The 16,928-nt window shown below is 44.8% G+C and overlaps 1 protein-coding gene across 4 annotated transcripts in view; it reads right to left on the bottom strand.

Moving 5' to 3' along the window:
• The window catches only part of SDF4 (stromal cell derived factor 4), a 67,952-nt gene extending 54,073 nt beyond the window's left edge, over positions 1-13,879 (bottom strand). For all 4 annotated transcript variants that reach the window (XR_006387926.1, XM_044281930.1, XM_044281932.1 and 1 more), the window contains exons 1-2: positions 13,775-13,879; positions 6,563-6,918 (exon numbers count right to left, since the gene is read on the bottom strand). Coding sequence is in view for 3 of the 4 variants with exons in the window: in XM_044281930.1 (XP_044137865.1) it covers positions 6,563-6,870 (308 nt within the window). In the remaining variant the exon portion in view is untranslated. The remainder of the gene's footprint in view (positions 1-6,562; positions 6,919-13,774) is intronic.
• Between the last annotated feature and the right edge of the window lie 3,049 nt (positions 13,880-16,928).

Here is a 16,928-nt window from a genome sequence, read left to right as displayed (position 1 = left end):
TTGCAATTTTGTTCTCCTGCTACACACAAACATTTTTCTTCTTTTACTTGTCATGTTTGGAGATCATACTTTACACTGGATCGAATGGGAATTGCCAGATTTTGACCTTCAGATCCTGGACCTCTGGGGAGGGTAGGAAAGATTTTTGGAGGATGGAATCTAGAAGGATGCCCAGAAAAACTCCGATTGCCTGGAAGAAGGCTGGACTTCTCCCAATTGACTATACAGCCAATATTCTGAAGATGAGCAAGAACCACCTGGCTATGTGATTGAAGCAGATCTGTACTTTCCAATACGACTAACAGACCATCCAGATATTGAATTATTAGTATTCCCTTCCGGCTTAAGGAGGCCACTACTTCTGCCATAACTTTGGAGAAGATGCGATGGGCAGAAGATATTCTGAAAGGAAGACAGTTGAACTAATAATGATGAACCCTTCCTTTCAGGTGTACCGCGAATCTTAGATACTTCCTGGATTGAGGATGGATCGGGAAGTGGAAGTACGCATCCTTGAGGTCTAACGTGGCCATCATAGCCCCTTAATTGATAAGTTTCACTGCAGACTTCACCGTTTCCATTTTGAATCTGCCGTAGATGATAGGTTTGTTCAGTGGCTTCAAATTTATAGTAGTCCAGAACTTGCCGCTTGGCTTTTGAACTAAAAGGGGAATAGTGACCACTTTCTACTTCCCAGCTGGGAACACATTCTATTGCCCCTAGGCATAACAACTCTCTTATGCCATCGGACAGAAAGACAATTTGAGATAAGGGGAGATGGGTTAAGGTGAACTTTTGTGGGGGAAAAGATTCTAGGTCTATCGCATAACCTTCTCTTATAATGTTGATAATAAAAGGGTCTGCGATGACACGCTCCCAGGTATCTATGAAGGAGCCGACTCTTCCCCCGACCCTGATGGCGTCATTGCTTGGAGGAGGAAGGGGAAGGATCCCCCTTATTGGGATTGAAGAGGAAATCTCTTACTTTGCAGTCTGTGGCGTTTTCTAGGATTTTATCTAAGTTGAGACCGTATACATACTGGCCATGGAACGGAAGAGATCAACTTGTTCTTGGACATCATATCCCTCGACCAGGCCTTCAGCTAAAGGACCCTTCTAACCTGGAATAAAACTGTGTGTGTATGTGGAGGGCCTGCGAGCTTTATTGGCTGATAAGGGTCATGTGACTGTGTGTATGGCAGTTAGGATATGAAGAGAAAGACTTGCTGGCTTGTATTGGCTAATGCAGGTAATTTTTTGGGAATATCTCGGGATCGGTACGTCCTAGAGAGCCGAGACCCCCACAAGATTTATTTCCAGGTAGCAAGGAGTGTGTATATTAAGTTTCGTTGCAATAGATGGTTGTGTTTTTGAGTGATTGCGGAACAAATGCCAGAAGTAATGGCCCCCTGGAGATCTGAGTACACTAAGTGTTTATTCTGTTTACTTTACTGTAAAGACGATGCATTCACTGAAAAACAATTCTCTGACCAGGTTCACACCTCAGAAGGAAGCTGCACTCTCTCCAGGAAACCACACTTAATGTGATGACCCCTTTTCAAGAGAAAGCAACCCCTGACACCCACGGAAGGCAGGCTGCTGTGCGAGAGTGAAAGGGTGCATATACCACCTACCTCAGCTGAGATATGAGATAAACAAACAGTCATGCCCGTCAAGTTCTGGAAAACTGAACTGCAGATAAGGGCACACGTTTTCCACTTATTTAAAGGGAACCTGTCACCGGGATTTTGTGTATAGAGCTGAGGACATGGGTTGCTAGATGGCCGCTAGCACATCCGTAATACCCAGTCCCAATAGCTCTGTGTGCTTCCTTTTTTTTTTTTTTTTTTTTTTACACAATAAAAGATTTGATACGTATGCAAATTAACCTGAGAGGAGTCCTGACCCTAAGACGAGTCAGGGACAGGACTCATCTCAGGTTAATTTGCATATGTATCAAATCGTTTTTTTACACAATAAAAGCACACAGAGCTATGGGAACTGGGTATTGCGGATGTGCTAGCGGCCATTTAGCAACCCATGTCCTCAACTGTAGACCCAAAATCCAGGTGACAGGTTCCCTTTAACAATTTGTTCTGACTTTGGTTCCACATTTTATGCATTTCTGTTCACATATTTTGTTATACGTTCACCGTTTTATTTTATTCGTATTTGTTCCATTTTTTGTTGACCACGCTAAACTGCTGATAGCACATCATCCACTCTTTGTGGAGTTTTTATCATCAGGAGTAGTTAGAATATGAAGTTTTATTCAGCCAGATTCTGCTTCTACAAGAGTTCAGGGTGGAGCTTCATTGTGAAGTGCCCTCCACCCTGAGCTGCTTACCAGCCCCTCCCCTCTGCTGAGCAACAGCTGCAGTATCCAATCAGGAGGCCAGAGAGGAGGGGCTGTGAATCAGCTTAATGCAGAGAGCACTTCACAGTGAAGCTCTACCTTCAGGACACTTGCCGAAGAAATAAAACTGCTGACAGACTCCCTTTAAAGGTTTAACAACTTCTTTTGCTGTTTTTGTATGGTTGCTGAAATCTGAATTTATAAAAAAAAGGTACAAACAAGCACTTTTTTTTTTTTCCAAATTAAATTCAACCCCTTGACTTTTCTGTGATAAAACTGTGTCAATACAGCGCCGATGGTCCACACTTTGAAAACATATGGACATCAGGACTCAGTTTTACACAGATGACCAAAGCTAAAAATTTGAGTTCAGGGCATAATAAATGCCCCCGGCCTCCAGAAACCGGCCGAAGACAATCTCCAGTGTTCCTAAAAAACAAGTTCAGCAGACAACCTGGCTACCCCTATACAAGGTAGATTGCTGCTGAAATCCAGCAACTATAGATCCCATCAGAGATGGCTGGATCATTTATAGCCATCCTAAGCAATACAATTTACTTGGTGGAACCCATGAGTAAGAAACGAATAGAGAGATAAATATGGCTGCCTTCCCTTCAGGACTCTACACAGCAAAACCCTAGATCAAGATCCGCCAAGCCTGATCTACACAGTACAGTAACATAGACGTGCACCTTTGTGTAGGCGTTTTCTACAACCACTATAACCAGTCCCCTTTTATGTTTTTACTCTGTCTTGATGATAAAAGTCCCATTTCTTGTAAAGGTGCCATGAGAAGCAGCGCTTCCAGCAGGAAGAGTGCACTGAGGCTCCATTACCGACTATGTAGGCTCGGGTTTCTCAGAATGACGACACTTTCTGTACAATGGAGGTTAACGTCAAAAGCAAATCAACTGTTGGGGTTTTACCTGAGGGCAATTATTCTGAAAGATTCTCACTACATGAGATATGAAGAGATTTCTCACCAATCGCTGCAGTCTGCATACTTCTAACATCTACTCACCAAGGTTATAAAGGAGACGTTACTTCTGTGGTGTTGGGTAACTGGGGGCTCTAAAGTTTCTCATCTGCATTTGAGAGTATCTGAGCTCTCCTTTACTTTCTTTTCAAAAGATGACCCCGGCAGCATATTGGTATATAATGAAGACGTGCTGCAGACTGTACAGGTTTGACATCTGTCTTCACTTAAAGGGGTTATCAAAGACAGTCCTATATACCATACCATAGAGCAGGGATGCTCAACCTGCGGCCCTCCAGCTGTTGTAAAACTACAACTCCCACAATGCCCTGCTGTAGGCTTTTCGGGCATGCTGGGAGTTGTAGTTTTGCAACAGCTGGAGGGCCGCAGGTTGAGCATGCCTGCCATAGAGCTTTGGCAATTTCCAGCTGCCCTCTTCTCTCCCATGACATCATCTACAGAAGCCTAGACTGCCTCATCAGTGAAGTGCACGCTCCCAAGGCTGGCCGCAATGTATGGTGGGAACTGAGAGAAGTGGATGGAGATTAAAATGTTAAAGTTCCATAAAACACAGCAAGTGTATTACAGCAATAATCACATCTTGTCAGTTCTGCACAGTTCTCCGGGATCATAAGGGTGATCTTAAGAAGTTAAAGGGGGTGTCCTGACAACTCCATTTTAAAACTGAAGCAGCAGCAGATCCCAAGCTTTACATAACTTTCAGTGATCAGCGGCCATCGGCCCAGGAACTCTGTGTCTGAACATACATAGCAGCAGTATTACATGCCTGACATTCAACTGATTGACCAACCATGTAATACACTGACAACTTGGTCTGCCAGGTCAAAAGCAGCAGGTGGTTAAAAGCTCTCTGCTCTGAGGTGCTCCAAGCAGGGAACACTCATAAGCACTAATGGGGCAGACAGAAAGGGGGTGTCCGCCATGTAATGTATGACAACATGGCTCCTGCAGCACACTGTATTAGAGCCTGTCACCACCTATCTTTCGCCTTCTGCTCTTGTACGACTGGATTCTTCCCCTTAACGCTTAATGTGGTTTAATGATTTTAAATAAAATTTGATTTTGCTGGAAAGGCCAACACCCGCCCCAAAAACAAAAAAACATCCACTCACCTTTTCAAAGTGTCCTGGTTTCCAGATCTGTAGCTCCTGCACCCGAAGTGATTATGCGAGGCTTAGCGGTCACATACAATTTATACGCGTCACTGCTTAGGCCGGCAGCAGTCACGTGCATGCACACAGCAGCCCATCACTTCCGGCAGTGACTGGAAGCTGTGGGGATGGCAACCTAGATGCTGGTGTCACGGACGTTTCCATGGCAGGTACCAGGAGATCAGAGAGACTGACAACTCGTGGGTTAAATTGACTAGTTCACTGTGGATCTTATTGTGTCTGTGTTTTGGTGAACGCCACACCCCTTGCTTCAGGTGTTGCTTGTTGGTAATTTACCTTTCCCATAAGTAGCCACTTCTTACTCTTGGAGGTGCGGTTTATAGGTTTTCTTCCTGCCTTCTAACTAGCTGCTCGGTTGTACTCTGTGGTGCTTCTGGAGTTGCCAGTTTTCTACTTTCAGATACGTCTTGTCTGTTCTTTTTTGTTTTGTGTTTGTTATATTCCCTGTTTGTATCTGGGCCCGAGACAGAGACTTCTATTCGTCCATCTGGGGAGGAATGGGTTGTCTCTGGTCCTAAACTCATTCCAGGGCCTTCTAGGGATATAAGGGCCTAGGTATCCAGCATATGAATATTCCTACCTTCAAGGTCTATTCATATTCATAGGTAGTTAGGGCCCGGATTAGGGTTGTTTAGGAGGTGACCTGTTTCTTCCCTAGTTTCCAGGCCCAGTTACTGTTCCCCCTTCCCTCCCGTGTTCAGTGTGGAGTTTTTTCCCCACACTGCTCATTACAGCTGGACCCGGGACACTCTGAAAAGGCAATTGTTTCTTGTACACTTTATTCAGCCTCTGACAACCCTATGCACATTAGACTAAAATCAGCCAAACCCAGTGGGGCTATCCAGACATATGTCGTCACAGGAAAGAAAGATTGGGCATGTTGTATTTCAAAGGATATAACCCAGCAGATCTGTCTAGCAATGGCTAACTCGCCAATTCCTTCTGAAAACACATGCATACTCAGCCAAACCGAGCGTGCATAGGTATGGGAGAGATGGGAAGTCTGTCAGACAACTATTAAAGGTGTATGGGTAGCTTTACAGAAAATTACCAGACTCTCCTGCTGTAGGCATTACTGTACAGCCACCTCATGTGTGACTGCAGAGCTGACAGTTAATAATGGTAAGATGTATGAGAAAAAATTACCACTAACCTATAAAAAGCTACAGGAAGTGAGTTGTCACTTGTCAGCTCTACAAAAATCACTGCAGAAACAGGTCAGTCTAACATTTCATTAGTCAGGAAAAACCACTTCATAGTCACCACAGCCAATAAAGGTGCAAGACCCTAAACTGCTAGAAGACTCCAGGCATAGTACGGATACACCGTGTTATGCCCAATGCAGGGCCCGGGGCGGTGGAGCATGACACAGGGATACTCTCTGGGGTTATTTCAATCCCTGTGTCATGCTCCAACCCCTCAGGCCCTGCACACTATGTTCTGCCCATAGTATTCACTTAAAAACAAGGCTTGACGCATTTTATGATCCGTTAAGTAGTAGTTTAAAGGGGTTCTCTGGGGATAATGATTTTTTTTTTTTTTTTTTTTTTTTTGCAAGTGCCCCCAGCTTGCTTCCATCAACAGAAGATTTATATTTACCCGTTTCCCACCACCTCCTGCATGTTCATGTTCTGGGCCACGTGTGGTGTTTACTTCTGCCGCAGCATGGGCATAGTCACATTCTCCACTGCAGACAATGACTGGCTTCAGAGATGAAGTGCTGCTTGTGGCCACGTCACCGCTGAAACCAGTCATTGGCTGCAGTGCAGAATTGAACCATGCCCATGCTGTGGCGGAAGTAAATACCACACTGGGACCAGAACCTGGACATGAGGTAGGCAGAGCGGAGGGGAGCAGGCAAGTATGAATCTTCGGGGGTATATGTATATGCAAAAAAAAAAACTATATTGAGTAATAATGTAGAGGACACATTTTTCTTGGAGGTGAATTTTTTGCAAAGTGTCATGGTGCCTTCAATGCTACATTTGTGCATGTGATGGAGCTGGTACTGCAACCCAAGCTCAGTCACGGACTTACTTTGAAAAGATGGCCGCCAGCTTCCTCTGATTTTTCCTTGGCTCTGAATCCTCATCAAATTCTTCGATATCTTTACCTAAGAAAACTTCTTGATGGAACTCCTTGTTGAGGTGACCGTCCATCTCCATTTTCACTCCGTTAAGGTGGTCGGGGGGCATGATTTCATTCTCATCCTTATTGTCTACTGGTTTCTCTTTTAAGGCTGAATTATTTGCCGGTCTGGCATACACATCCATGAGAAGGAATATAAATAAGAGGGATAGGTAGAGGGAACCCAAGCTGAAAAGGAACGCCTGCTTAGACACCATTGTCCTTCACTGAGCTGCCAACGGGATCGTTCTGAAACGATTTCCTTCCTGAAAGAGAGAAGAAAAACCTATTTGGATATATATCAGCAGAATCTTATAATGTGGGTCTTTAAAAGGGAGTTCATCTCTACATTCATTCAAACAAACTGAATTGGGCTGCAATTCCAGAGATAGCCCATAGTTAAGAGTGGAGCTGGCGGTGGAAGAAAGCAGCCATGTTTTTCTAATCTGATGCTATCCCTTTAAAGGGCATCTGTCAGCAGTTTTGTACCTATGACACTGGCTGACTTGTTACATGTGCGGTTGGCAGCTGAAGGCATCTGTGTTGGTCCCATGTTCATATGTGCCCGCATTGCTGAGAAAATGAGTCTCTAGGAGCAATGGGGGCATTGCTGTTACACCTAGAGACTCTGCCCTCTGCACTTTGACAGGGCTAGGTGTGATGACATTTACAGCACATGTAACCTGTCAGCCAGTTTCATAGGTACAAAACTGCTGACAGATGCCCTTTAACCTTACCCATATCGCGTGATTTGTGGTTTCTAAGATGACATGGTGATTGGGGGGAGAATTTTTTTTTTTTATATTAGTTCAAAGTTAAAGTGGCTGGTCATAGCAACCAACTAGATGGCCCTTTAAAATAACCAGTTAAAATGAGAGCGGCACCTGACTGGTTGTTATGGGCACCCGCACCCCTTTCCTTTCTGTCATGGTGTGGCACAGGTCATATGTGGAGGGCTGTGCTTACACACAAGCAAGGCTCTAAGGGTTACACAATGCTTTGCAAACATTTATTTTGCCTGTCCCCAAATCGCTGCTTGGCAAATGGAACAGCGCAGCGTATTCCTGATCAAAGGCAAAGTGCACTACGCAGGATAGAAATAAACAGGACATCAAGGGCATGGGTAAGGTCATGGCACATACTGCAAAGGCACACAAATTCTGCAAGGCATCACAGACAAGCTGCAGATAATTCAAGTATCATCGGACTCCAGACATTGGGGGGTTATGCACTACCATTTTTACATCAAGTTTTGGGATAAAAAACTGTGCCGTACTAATGAGTGCTCCACATTATTAATAGTGCACAGGTGGCAACCCTACGCACGGCCCACACAGAGCGGGCTCTGACTGCCCCTCTGGCACGCGTGCCATAGGTCCGCCACCACTGCTCTAAAGTGATCTTGGATTCCTGGATTAGCTAACCGATACTCAGCTTCACAATCTTCTAACATTATGTGGGGGAAAAGTGTTAGGATCTCAACAGATACGTTAAAGAGGACCTTTCACCTCTCCTGACATGTCTCTTTTAATATCTCCATGCATTCCCCATGTATTAACAATTCTGGAGCATATATTCTTATGACTCTGTGTTGTCCCATTCCTCTATTATTTTTACTAGAAGTTATGAATGAATGAATTGCTGTTGGCCTTCAGTAAGGGTACAGAGGGGAAGTAACCAGTTGGTGGGGTTGGGGGGGGGGGGGGTACCCACACTAATTGGATAGAGTCGGTCTGTGCAGGTACACGCCCCAACTGGTTACCTCCCCTCTGTACCCTTACTGAAGGCCAATAGCAATTCATTCATAACTTATAGTGCAAATAATAAAGGAATGGCACAACATAGAGCCATAGGAATAGATGCTATTAAAACAGGCATTTCAGGAGTTTTGAGAGGTCACAATGACGTATAATCATGGTGGCAGATGAGGACAAGGACTGCTGCCCCCCATATACTTGGCAGGATGTGATTTTTTTTTGGCCATGAAGTGTACTAAAAATAAAAAAATAAATAAAACACTATAAAACCAATACTGACTATGGCTGTACAGCGTTCTTCTGATCATATAGCTGCTATGGGTCTGTCCTGAACAGAAGCGGTGAGGATAGTGTGAACAGGACCTAAAATGTTGTATTGACAATGAAATACAAAAACAGAAGAGCACACAGCTTATAGCCCTGGGGACGGGTGTGTGGATTTAACATGCATGGCAAATGTTCACCTGTACAAATAACTACTTAGGGCACCTTCACACGCGGCAGATTTGTGGCAGAAAATTCCACAACAGAAAAATCAGGTCCATTCACTTAAATGGGGCAGTTAGCACATGGATTTCTGCAAGCTCCATCGAGGAGAATGGAACTGATTTTTAGTCACAGAATTTTCTGCCACGTGTGAAGGCGCCCTAATGTAGTAGTACTGTACAACCAGCAGTGATCAGTACGTCACTGGGTTATCTACACTTACAGCTCAGAACCTGATCAAAGTCCCAACACTGATCTACGAGCTGCTGAACCATGAATCATATGTAAAGCTCCCATTCACATAAGACTTTCACACTTGCAGCAGAGTGATCCGGCAAAACGTATACCAACTGATGGCATTTGTATGGTCAGGATCATGATCAGTCTTAAAAATGCATTGAAATGCCGGATCCGTCTTTTCGGTGTCATCCGGAAAAAAGGACACAGCATTTATTTTCTAAACCAGACCAGAAGGATGGGTCCGGCACTAATACATTCCTATGGAAAGAAAATTCGGCATTCAGGCACGTCTTCAGTTTTTTTAGGCCAGAGATAAAACTGTAGCATGCTGCGGTTTTATCTTTTGCCTGATCAGTCAAAAAGACTGAACTGAAGACATCCTGATGCATCATGAACGGATTGCTCTCTATTCAGAATGCATGGGGATAAAACTGATCAGTTCTTTTCCGGTATAGAGCGGAACTCAGTGCCCGAAAAGAATAACGTAAGTGTGAAAGTACCCTTAAAGGGGTTGTCTGAGAATACATAATTTCTAACAGGTGCCAGCAGCCTGCCTCTGCTACCCCGCCCATCCGGTCCTCCCCTCGGGCTCCCGTGTCTCCATCGTCCAGCCCCAGGTTTATTTTCCTCCTGCATGGTTGCCCGATTCTCTTCAGTGGCGGTGTCTTGTGGACACATTGCTGCTGAAGAGGATCAGTTGACCATGCCCTTGCCGAGGAGGAGGAAAACAAACCCGGACCGGAAAATGGAGACGCAGAAGCAAATGGGTAGTACCGGAGTAGTGGGGAGGCAGGCTGCCGGCACACGTTATGAATTTTGTATTCCTGGACAACCCCTTCAAACTATTTTCAGTTGAAGCTGCCGTGTTCGGTTCAGGCGACAATCTCCTCACAGCGATGCAGAATATATTGGCGGTAAATAAAATTAATAAAACAATAATAGAGAATGGATCCATTAAACGGGTGGTCTGGTTCTATCAACATATACCCAAATGGAACATATAGCATCACACTTATATGGCGCTGACATATTCCGCAGCACTTTATAGACATTAGCATCACACTGCCCGCAATGGAGCTCACAATCTAAGTTCTCTATCACTATGTCTTTGGAGTGTGGGAGAAAACCGGAGAACCCGGAGGAAACCCACAGAACTACGGGGGAGAACTTACAAACCCCTTGCAGATGTTGTCCTTGGTTGGATTCGAACCTAGGACCTCGGCAATGCACGACACCAGTGATAACCACTGAACCACCATGCTCCATTAATCTCGTTCTAGAGGACCCTACAAAGTCATGAGTTATTAAGAGCCCCCATCTAATACTCAAATACCACCTGTCAAGAGGATCAACTATGTTAAACCAGACATACTACCGGGTAGGGTTAATCCTGCTGACTAAAATGATAGTTGATGATGAAGAAAAAAAACGAAAAAACTAATTTGCTGTCATGGTGGGGTGGGGGGGGGGGGGGGTGTACAGCAGTCAAAAGCAGAGTTGCTCTGAGGAGCTAAGCCAAAGCACAAAGAATAAGGCCCCTTGCAGACGAACGGGTCCGGATGCATTGCTTCTGTGTTGCTTTTCCACGCGAGTGCAATGCGTTTTGCACTCACGTGAGAAAAAACTGATTGTGGTATCCAGAACCGAACCCAGACTTCTTCAGTGAAGTTCAGGTTTGGGTTGGGCGTTCTGTAGATTTTATTATTTTCCCTTATAACTTTTTATTTTTTTATTTTAAACCCTCAAGCCACATTTTAATAAGCATTCTGTATTAAGAATTATATTATTTTTCCTTATAACCATGTTATAAGGGAAAATAATACAGTAAATTTACTTTAATGGGGTCCGGGGTTGCTCATCCCCATCATCTCCTAGCAACCATGGGTGAAAATCGCACCGCATCCGCACTTGCTTGCGGATACTTGAGATTTTCACGCATCCCTATTGATTTCTATGGGGTCTGCGTTGCGTGAAAAACGCAGAATATAGAACATGCTGCAATTTTTACGCAATGCACAAGTAATGCATGAAAATCAACGCTCATCTGAACAGTCCCATTGAAGTAAATGGCTCTGGATTCAGTGCGGGTGCAATGCGTTCACCTCACACATTGCACCCACAGGGAATTCTCGCCCGTGTGAAAGGGGCCTAAGGGTCTGTTTTTATTAGGAATGGAGGAACTGATTTTCACAAGACAGGTATCATTTTAATCAGTGGTCAATCCTACCAGGTACTATGCCCGGTTTAAAGTGGAACTATACTTTCAGTAAACTTTTGATATGTGAGCGGGTGGGAATCTGGGTGCTGAGACACCCCCCAATCTCCATAACGAGGGGAGAGAAGTTCTTGCCTAGGCCTGAATTACACCTGCAGATTTTGCAGGCGATTGTCGGGAGGGAAGCGTTCCTTCCCGGAAATTGCCTGCTCGTTAGTGGAGGAGACCACTGCCATTATCTGCAGCAATCTTCTCCACCATTTAGGGAGGAGGGACCGCTAACGCCATCGCCCATACCCGTATTAAATTATTTGCTAGCAGCAGATTGTGATTAGTCTGATCTACTGTCAAACAATATTTTTTTTAAGCGTGCTTAAAAATCTGGATTGCCTGTGAACAAGATCGTTCATCGCGTCATCAGCGGCAGTGTGAGTGCTATTTCACATGAGCGAGTCCATTGCAGGAATTACGCTCCGTGTGCGAGCATGATCCATAGTTCTGGACTTGCAGGAGCGCATGGCATTATCATGATTTACAATGCTCTGTGCCTCTGCTTCACCTTACAGATACAGAATCATAGTGACAGCTTTATGTCAGTGTGATCCTGTAGAAGTAAGGTCATGCAGCGGCACATAGCATTATAAATAACTATGTCATGCACTCTTGCAAGTCCGGAACAGAGGATCCCGCTCACACACAGAGCACGATTGCCGCAATGGACTCGCTCCTGTGAAACATCCCTTACACTGAAATATCATCGCTAACGATAGTTACTATGAACGTTCATTAGTGATGATATGTCCGACTATCTCCTAGTCGAAAACAGCCTTTAGCGCACTCTCTCTCCCCTCACTGCAGGACAGGAAGCGAGACAGACTCAACAGAAAGTCTGTGAACCTGTCTCTCTCCCGTCTCATGCAGAGAGGTGAGAGAGTGTGCTAAGTGAGCGCTTCCCTCCCCTTGTTCAAAAGATCCATGGGGGGTCTCAGCACCCAGACCCCCACCAATCTAACTTTTGATATGTCCCTTTGACATATCAAAAGTTTACTGAAAGTACAGTGTCACTTTAAGGCCTCATTCACACAAAGGTAAGTCATGGATCCGCAATATACAGCAGAAGATAGGCCATATCCTATCTTTTGTGGTGCATAGGCACGTACCCAAAAGCCCACAGAAGCACTTACGCGTGCCTCCGCTCTGCATCTTGCGGATTCATTCAAGTCAATGTCGGCATCCATGATACGGAATTCACACGGCCAGTGACTATATTGCGGATCTGCAATATGGGCATGTCAGCTCATAGTCATGTTAATGGGCCCTAATAGGGTTCATCCTGGTGACAGGTGCTTTTTAAATGGGTTTTCCGATCTCTTTATATTGACAGCCTAAGGCCTCATGCACAGGACCGTGCACACGTAAAAACTGCGGCGCGGACCCTTTTACTTCAATGGGGCCACAAAAGATGCGGAAAGCACTCCGTTGCTCTGTTCCGTGGTCCGCAAAAAAAATATATAAAATATAAACTGTCCTATTCTTGTCAGTTTTGCAGACAAGAATAGGCAGTTATATAAATGGCTTTCTGCGCCATTCTGCAATTTGCGGAACACAAACGGACGTCATCTGTGTTTTGCGGATCCGCAAAACACACAACGGTCATGTGCATGAGGCCTAAACCATCAATATCTGATCGTCCGGGGTCCTGAAATCCCATCGATTAGCAGTTCAGCAGTAGCTCCCACAGCCGTGTCCATTGTGTAGTGGAAGGAGCAGGTTACGGCAGAACTGCACCCATTGAAGTGAATGGGAGCAATGCTACAATAACCAGCGGCATCCATTACACAATGACGACTTCTGGTACTTGAGCTACAGCAGGACAGCCGACCCCCACTGATCGGATGAGGATAGTTCATTCTGGGGGTAGGCCACCAATACCCCCAATATAAAAGAACTGGAAACCCCCTTTAATTTCCACAGCAGAATGGGGACTCACCAGTAATAAGTAGTAACATTTACCTGGTTGCCCAAACAAGAAACCCCTTTCAGGGACCACTGAGCCCAGTGACAGCAGTCTATACACAATGAATTCTGTTAAAGTAGCAAACCACTAAACCTCATTCACACACCGTGGAGTCCCTCCACCTTCCTTTACACTGCAGCTGTGTCTAGACCCTGCATAAGCACAGCAGGAAATCAACGAACTGACAGCAGGTAAATGACTACTAACCACCACTGGTTGGGGAGCGGGAGTACCCAGGTAAGTGTCACACCTACCACGAGATCAAATACTAGAAAGTCATTTACTATCACAGAGATGACAGCGGCACATGTCCGGTGCTGAGCCTCAGAGAGGGAAGCTGCAGATACCGGAGCTCACACACCTACACACTCTCAGGTAGGTATCTCGCCGATATCTCCGTCCTTTACCTGCCGTACTGGTAGTCACCGCGGCTGACTATGCTCCCCTGCGCTGCTCATCCACAGACCGGAAGCAGGAAGTGATGGGAACTGGGGGAAGGAGGAATAGAGGACACACCCGCATCACGTTGAAGGTTCCGCCTCCACCTGGCGGCCGGTGAGGTGGATAAAGCTGGATTTGGCGCAGTGCGGTGCTGAGCGCGGTCATTGTGCTGCATGACGGCAGTGTGACCGGTGCAGCGGGCGTGGGGCTGGAAGCAGCGGCTGTAGAGCCTCGCGGGATGTAGAACTTATAAGACCTGGGGGAAAACCTTGCCGCATAAAAATCCGGTCAATCATTAAGAATCACTGAATGGTTTCAAGGAGGTCAAAGATAGCTGGGCTTAATTTATCAAAACTAACAGAGAAACTGTCTCAGTTGCCCATAGCAACCAATCAGAGCCCACCTTTCATGTCTTAAAGGGGTTGTCCGGGTTCAGAGCTAAACCCGGACATACCCATAATATCACCCAGCAGACCCCCTGATCTTAGCATCGGAGCATTTCATGGATCGCGCAGGGCAAGGGCTCGTTTATTTACAATAACACCTCCCCCCGCAGTGTGTTCGGTGACATCACAGGCTCTGATGGGCGGGCTTTAGCGCTGCCCTAGCAGTTTTACAGGCTAGGGCAGCACTAAAATCTGCTCATCAGAAGCCTCCGCCTGGCAGCCCTATGGAAAGCCCAATTTAGCGCAGGGCAAAGTCAGTGGGGCTGCCTGGGTGAAAATGGGGATATGTCCGGGTTCAGCTCTGAACCCGGACAACCCCTTTAACCACTTCAGCCCCGCTAGCTGAAACCCCCTTCATGACCAGAGCACTTTTTACACTTCGGCACTACACTCCTTTCACCGTTTATCGCTCGGTCATGCAACTTACCACCCAAATGAATTTTACCTCCTTTTCTTCTCACTAATAGAGCTTTCATTGGGTGGTATTTTATTGCTGCTGACATTTTTACTTTTTTTGTTATTAATCGAAATGTAACGATTTTTTTGCAAAAAAATGACATTTTTCACTTTCAGCTGTAAAATTTTGCAAAAAAAAACGACATCCATATATAAATTTTTCGCTAACTTTATAGTTCTACATGTCTTTGATAAAAAAAAAAATGTTTGGGCAAAAAAAAAAATGGTTTGGGTAAAAGTTATAGCGTTTACAAACTATGGTACAAAAATGTGAATTTCCGCTTTTTGAAGCAGCTCTGACTTTCTGAGCACCTGTCATGTTTCCTGAGGTTTTACAATGCCCAGACAGTAGAAAAACCCCACAAATGACCCCATTTCGGAAAGTAGACACCCTAAGGTATTCGCTGATGGGCATAGTGAGTTCATAGAACTTTTAATTTTTTGTCACAAGTTAGCGGAAAATGATGATGATTTTTTATTTTTATTTTTTTCTTACAAAGTCTCATATTCCACTAACTTGCGACAAAAAATAAAAAATTCTAGGAACTCGCCATGCCCCTCACGGAATACCTTGGGGTGTCTTCTTTCCAAAATGGGGTCACTTGTGGGGTAGTTATACTGCCCTGGCAATTTAGGGGCCCAAATGTGTGAGAAGAACTTTGCAATCAAAATGTGTAAAAAATGGCCGGTGAAATCCAAAAGGTGCACTTTGGAATATGCGCCCCTTTGCCCACCTTGGCTGCAAAAAAGTGTCACACATCTGGTATCGCCGTACTCAGGAGAAGTTGGGGAATGTGTTTTGGGGTGTCATTTTACATATACCCATGCTGGGTGAGAGAAATATCTTGGCAAAAGACAACTTTTCCCATTTTTTTATACAAAGTTGGCATTTGACCAAGATATTTCTCTCACCCAGCATGGGTATATGTAAAATGACACCCCAAAACACATTCCCCAACTTCTCCTGAGTACGTCGATACCAGATGTGTGACACTTTTTTGCAGCCAAGGTGGGCAAAGGGGCACATATTCCAAAGTGCACCTTTCGGATTTCGCAGGCCATTTTTTACACATTTTGATTGCAAAGTTCTTCTCACACATTTGGGCCCCTAAATTGCCAGGGCAGTATAACTACGCCACAAGTGACCCCATTTTGGAAAGAAGACACCCCAAGGTATTCCGTGAGGGGCATGGCGAGTTCCTAGAATTTTTTATTTTTTGTCACAAGTTAGCGGAAAATTATGATTTTTTTTTTTTCTCTTTTTTCCTTACAAAGTCTCATATTCCACTAACTTGCGACAAAAAATAAAAAATTCTAGGAACTCGCCATGCCCCTCACGGAATACCTTGGGGTGTCTTCTTTCCAAAATGGGGTCACTTATGGCGTAGTTATACTGCCCTGGCAATTTAGGGGCCCAAATGTGTGAGAAGTACTTTGCAATCGAAATGTGTAAAAAATGACCGGTGAAATCCGAAAGGTGCTCTTTGGAATGTGGGTCCCTTTGCCCACCTTGGCTGCAAAAAAGTGTCACACATCTGGTATCGCCGTACTCAGGAGAAGTTGGGGAATGTGTTTTGGGGTGTCATTTTACATATACCCATGCTGGTTGAGAGAAATATCTTGGCAAAAGATAACTTTTCCCATTTTTTTATACAAAGTTGGCATTTGACCAAGATATTTTTCTCACCCAGCATGGGTATATGTAAAATGACACCCCAAAACACATTCCCCAACTTCTCCTGAGTACGGCGATACCACATGTGTGACACTTTTTTGCAGCCTAGATGCGCAAAGGGGCCCAAATTCCTTTTAGGAGGGCATTTTTAGACATTTGGATCCCAGACTTCTTCTCACACTTTCGGGCCCCTAAAAAGCCAGGGCAGTATAAATACCCCACATGTGACCCCACTTTGGAAAGAAGACACCCCAAGGTATTCAATGAGGGGCCTGGCGAGTTCATAGAATTATTATTTTTTTTGCATAAGTTAGCGGATATTGTTTTTTTTTTTGTTTTTTTCTCACAAAGTCTCACTTTCCGCTAACTTAGGACAAAAATTTCAATCTTTCATGGACTCAATATGCCCCTCACGGAATACCTTGGGGTGTCTTCTTTCCGAAATGGGGTCACATGTGGGGTATTTATACTGCCCTGGCTTTTTAGGGGCCCTAAAGCGTGAGAAGAAGTCTGGAATATAAATGTCTAAAAATGTTTATGCAT

Source organism: Bufo gargarizans, chromosome 2 (genome assembly GCF_014858855.1).
Source record: "Bufo gargarizans isolate SCDJY-AF-19 chromosome 2, ASM1485885v1, whole genome shotgun sequence".
Classification (NCBI taxonomy): domain Eukaryota; kingdom Metazoa; phylum Chordata; class Amphibia; order Anura; family Bufonidae; genus Bufo; species Bufo gargarizans.
This window is presented reverse-complemented; position numbering and strand designations above follow the sequence as displayed.